General features: G+C 49.8%; 1 protein-coding gene across 1 annotated transcript in view; it reads left to right on the plus strand.

Annotated features, from left to right (window-relative positions):
* The window catches only part of CCNJL (cyclin J like), a 74,363-nt gene that overhangs the window by 41,294 nt on the left and 27,351 nt on the right, over positions 1–5,718 (plus strand). Inside the window, exon 4 of the mRNA XM_013006179.2 lies at positions 126–339. Within this exon, the coding sequence (XP_012861633.2) occupies positions 126–339 (214 nt within the window). The remainder of the gene's footprint in view (positions 1–125; positions 340–5,718) is intronic.

Raw genomic sequence — 5,718 nt, forward strand, 5'->3', positions numbered from 1 at the left:
TGGTCCAGGAGTTTCTGCACTGGGGGCTCACCTCCTGCCCTGGAAGGGGCACCACTAGGGGTCTAGAAGGGTTTGTTGCCTCCTGTGGCAGCCCTGACGCCCCTTCATCTGCCTTGCCTGTCCAGGAACTGAAGCTGCCTGCCTTCCGCGCCCACTCTCCGCTCCTGAAGAGCCGCCGGTTCTTTGTCGACATCGTGACCCTGCTGAGCAGCCACTGCCAGCTGTGCCCCGCAGCCCGGCACCTGGCCGTCTACCTGCTGGACCACTTCATGGATCGCTACAACATCTCCACCTCCAAGCACCTGTACACCGTGGCTGTCTCCTGCCTCCTGCTCGCAAGTAAGTGGAAACCCAGCCCCTGGTCCCTACTGCCTCTCCTCTTCGGCGTGCCCTGTTCTCCTGAGTCAGTTACATTCCCGTGGTCTTTGAACATTGGTCTTCGTTCTTAGCTGAGTGTGAACTCATACTTTTTTTTAATCATTTGCAATGTACTGGGCTAAATGCTAAGGATTTTAGCATCTGGATCGTTCTTAACTAAGCCACACGGTGAAGCTAGGATACAGATGTTGTCAGTAGCCACAGGGCAAGAGAGGTTGAGAAGCTGGCTTGGAATCCCGCAACAAGAACATGGCAGAGACAGGATTGGCCTGCAAGGCTGCATGCTGCCATTCTCCTGTGTTAACTCCATGGCACTGGACGTGGGCCCTGCATGGGGAGAAAGGGGAACCAAGCACCCACTTTCCTGGAAATGTTTAGAAATGGAACTGCTTGGTGTCAGCCCAAGCAGGACCAGGCCTGGGCACAGCGCTCTTGGAGATTACGTCTTCCAAAGAGAACTCAGGAAAAGCACAGTATCACTTTGACCACCTGCCTGCTCAGTAGGGATTATTCCACTAATCGTCTGCTGCTGGAGTGATCTGGCATGCTATGCTGCTGCTTACAGTGACCCCCGGGAATAATTGGTCCCTTCGCCTAGAGCAGCGGAGAAAGGGCGTCAGTAACAGGAGGAAGAGACAGAACGGGTGGCTAATTGCCTCCGTGAACAGCGGTCTCCTTTGCCACGAGACCAGAAGAACAGGATGTTACCTGACTACCACGACTGCACATTTTAGAATCCCGATCAAAAGGGGGCCAAATACTAAACTGAATCTTGATGGATGAACCCTGGAAACTCTTGCCTCACGGTATCTCTTAACCTTAAGCCAAATAGACCCCTTAAAGCAGTGGTTCTCAAACTTCCTAATGCTGTGACCCTTTCATACAGCTCCTCATGTGGTGGTGACCCCCAACCAGAAAATTATTTTCGTTGCTACTTCAAAACTGTAATTTTGCTACTGTTATGAATCGTAATGTAAATATCTGATACACAGGATATATTGTCATTGTTGCAAATTGAACATAATCAAACATAATTAAAGCATGGTGATAAATCACAAAACAATATGTAATTACATATTGTCAAAGATTTATGTGTTTTCTGATGGTTTCAGGCGACCCCTGTGAAAGGGTCATTCGACTGACCCCCAAAAAGGTCTCGACCCACAGGTTGAGAACCGCTGCCTTAAAGTCTTCTTAAACCCAAACGTTTAAAGATCTGTTTCTATGAGGAAGCCTACTAGGCGCGGTGAGTTGACGTGAATGAGGGGGAGTGACTAAGAAAGAGAGACTGAGAACGAGCGCACAGCCTGAGGAAGGCCGACAGTGCCGCTGCACTGTACACTAGAAGCTGCTGTCCTGTTGTAGGAGTGTGTTGTGTAGGCGTATTCCCCACAACAAGACAAATGAAACCTTGAATGAAGAAAAACAATCTGCTTTCTTAAGAAATGGTGTCAAATTCATTTTTCTAAAAATCTGGCCTCTGAGCCATTGCTCATGCCGTTCCGGTTTCTTCTTTTTCACTGCCCTATTACATTACCAAGTGTGGCCTCCTCCAGGAGCCAGCCTTCCCTGACAGCAGCCCCGGAGTGCCTGAGCCGACGTCTCTCCAGCCTTGCCTCCAAGGAGCATTATGTCTGTACTTCTTCCAAGACAGATGTGCTTGTTCGTTCGGTACTTTCAGGATTCTTCACCGGACCCTAATGCAAAGGCATCAATCCTCCTTCGGTATTCTTATTCAATATCCAACTTTCACATGCATATGGGGTGATTGAAAATACCAGGGCTTGGGCCAGCCATGCCTAAATCCTCAGACTGACGTCTTGCTTTATGACACTTTAAAGAGGCCTTGTGCAGATTGACCAGTGCAGTTGACCCAGTGCATGCTGACCTGTGTTACGCTCTGGTCCAGTTGTGAGGATTTGGGCCTTCTCTAAGTGTAGTCCAGACTGGAGGCTGCAGGCCTTGCTCTTCATCAGCAAGCGCTTCAGGCCCTCCTAACTTTCAGCAGCAAGGTCATGTCATTAATGAGCCTTCCTCCAGTCCTGATCCGTATTCTTCATCATATAACCCAACTTCTCTGATGGTTTGCTCAGCATACAGATTGAACAGGTACAGTGAGAGGAGGAAACAACCCTGACCACACACCTTTCCTGATTTTGCACCACGCAGAATCCCCTTGTTCTGTTCGCACAACGCTCTCCTGATCCAGGGCCAGGTTCCGCATGAGCACAGTGAAGTGTTCCGGTTATTCCCTTTCTTCTCAAGGCTGCCATAGTTTGTATGATCCACACAGCCCAGTGCTCTGGAAGAGACAATAAAACACAAGTAAAATTTAAAATAATAACAATTAATTAGAAATGAAAATAAAAGAAACCACCCACTCCTGGTCATCACAGATCTGTTTTAGCGATTTTATTTAAGTGGAATCATACATTTGTCCTTTCGTGTTTGTCTTACTTCTGTTTTCATGCTCTGTGAGTGATGTTTCAAGCTCTGTCCCTGTCACAGCGCATGTCAAGGACTTCATTTCTCTTTATGGCTGAATAATAGTCCGTTGTGTGGGTCTGCCTCCTTTGGCTTCTGTATCTGTTGATAGGCACTTGGGTTCCCCATTTTGGCGATTGTGAGTAGAGCTACCATAACCCTTGACATGTGAGAATCTCGGTTGCTGTTTAGAAGACTCCAGGCAAATCTTAACCTACTCCTCCATGGTTCACTCTTGCCTGGCTCCACTAACCCTAGTCCTTGGTCCCTTGCAGGAAGATGGTGCCTGTTTTCTCCTGTGTCTGTGCTTCCTTGGTCCCCTGCCAGGAAGCCCCAGGGGCACAGTTTTGCATCTTCTCCTGCGGTCTTGCGTTCCAGCCTTGGCACTGCCTGCCCACTGCCGCTCATGACCCCTCTGGGTTGCCCTCCTCCCCATCTGAGTTTTCTGCACAGAAAGCCCCGTCTGGCCTCGGCTGTTTTCAAAGTCCCAGGACAATACCCATCTCTTTTTTCTTCTTGGGGGCAGATATCAGTGGAGGATAAAGTGGCCATCGCATTTCAGGCAGCCCAGGAGAAGCCATGGCCTTTGGCCTGCTGCTGTCTGTGATCTGTGGGCCGCATCGAGCCTGCTCGGAGCCTAGGAGTTATATTTCATGGACCGCAGGCTCACACGAGCAACTGTCTAGGGAGCCAGGACGGGAGGTGCACACTGGGGACTCCTTTGTGCTGCCGGGCCTTTCAGACAGAGTGGCAGATGCCCCGTGCACACGCTGAGGGCAGCAGCCAGCCTCGGGCAGCGGCAAGAGCAGCCTGCACAGGGCACCTGCCATATGCTCCAGAGGCTCAGGGAAAGAAAAGTTTCCATGACAGCCTGGAAGCCCCTTCATCCTGGCCTCCTCCGCTCCCCAGGCCCACTGTGTTGGAGGGGATTCGGGGGAGGGGTCACCGGGCCTCAGAGAGTTTGGGATTCTGCTAATTCAGTACCAGCTTAGTCCAAGATAAGAAGAGCTACAGGTTCTTCCGGGCCCACTTGCCAGTGCTGGGCGTCTTCAGCGGTTTCCCACCAGGGCTATCTGAATGTCTGCCATCCTGAAAAAGCGAGTGCTCAAGGGCCCGGTTCGCAGCAGGAGGCAGGAAAACAACAGCGGCTTGGTCACTCCACACTGGGCCTGTTGAGGAGCCGCTCCTCGCTCTCTGTCGCCAAGTTACTTTGGCACATGCTGCTTTCACACCGAAAGCACTGGTGGTATAGTGAGTTACTAGTCTCAGGTCAGCAGCTCGAATTCAGCAGCCTCTCCACGAGAAAAAGAGGATGCTTTCTACTCTGTAGAGTTAGTCTTGGAACCCACAGGTGCTGTTCTACTCTGTCCTATAGGGTTGCTGTGATTCAGCACTGACTTGATGGCAGTGAATGAGAGAGAGCGCGCACACGTGTGTGAGAGATTGTGCTTGCGTGCACACAGGCATCCTAACACCAGGCTGTTCGGCTGCTGTCAAATTGGGCCCCGACTCATGGGCAGCCCTTGCACAGTGGATGTAGCCTGGTCTTCTGCCATCCCTGCAATGGAGTGGGGATTGGACTCTTGTGATCCAATATTTTCTGTTTTGTTTCGCTTTATGAACTTTATTGTGTTTTCAGTTGATGCAGCAAATTGGGTCTCTGTTTCATCATTTCTAGGCAAAGTCTTCAGCAACATTAGTTACATTTTCCACAACATGTTAACATTCATTTTAATTACATTCCGTTTGTTGCTTTTCCACTGGGTTTCCTTCCATTGGCTGAATTTGAGAAGTATATAGCCAAGCCTTCAACTCTTATATAAAATAAACTCAGACTAGAGCCTCCTAAACATAGAACTGAACTCAGCCCCCTGGCTCAAAATTCGGCCAAACAACAGATAGGCCAATAAGGTCAACAGTAACACCAGGGAGGCATGCACTCCTTATAGCACATAGCCCATACAAGATCAAAAAGGCAGCATTGCCCAGGGATGCAGCTTGGACGGCGGGAAAGGATAGGAAGGGACAAATGGAAATGGAAAATCCAGAAAGAAAGTGGGAGGGGTGTTACATTGTCGGGACAGTAATCATTGTCACCGATCAAAATGTGTCTGAATCAAATCATTGTCACCGATCAGCATGTGTCTAAATCGTTGAATGGAAAACAGTTTGCCCCATAAACTCTTCTGCAGATCACCAAGTAACGTTAACATGCACACGCCAGAGGAGAAGAGCAGGGTGCAAGAGATCTAAGAGAACAACCCCCGTCTTTGTGGCTTGTCTGCAGACAAGTCCGCTTTGGTGGAGTCCTACAAAGTGTAGGTAAAGGGCTCTTGGAAGCACTGAGGGCGGAAGGGGGCCAGGGAGGCTGCAGAGAGAGGACCCTGTGGGAGCACCTCAGCCCAGGGGAGCCTGTTGTCTGCACAGCACTCGCCAGAGGAAGAGAGGCCCGTGTCCCATACTGAAGTGTTTTATTAGAATAGGTCTGTTGTCAGTAGGTACTGCTGTATCGGTTCCGACCCACAGCGATCCCATGTGACAGAGAAGAATGGCTCCATGGCCATTCCTAGGCTGGAAACAGGAGCCAGGTGGTCAGGTTTCTCCCCACCGAGCCGCTGGCTGGGTTTGAATTGCCAGCCTTTCAGTTAGCAGCGAAGTGCTTCACTGTCATGTTATACCACCAACCTCCTTACAAATTGTCTCCTCACTTGTAAAATGAGTCTCCGAAGAAAATAAAAGTCTGTTGTCCTGTAGTATTAAATTAAATTATGAGGAGGTGAGGGGCCAGCCCCACCCACTGCTACTACCCACGGGTTCAGTTATCACAATTGTACGGTTGAGATATATAAGTATTAT

Source organism: Echinops telfairi, unplaced genomic scaffold (genome assembly GCF_000313985.2).
Source record: "Echinops telfairi isolate 266 unplaced genomic scaffold, ASM31398v2 ScPeMD7_7469;HRSCAF=8507_0, whole genome shotgun sequence".
Taxonomy (NCBI): Eukaryota; Metazoa; Chordata; class Mammalia; order Afrosoricida; family Tenrecidae; genus Echinops; species Echinops telfairi.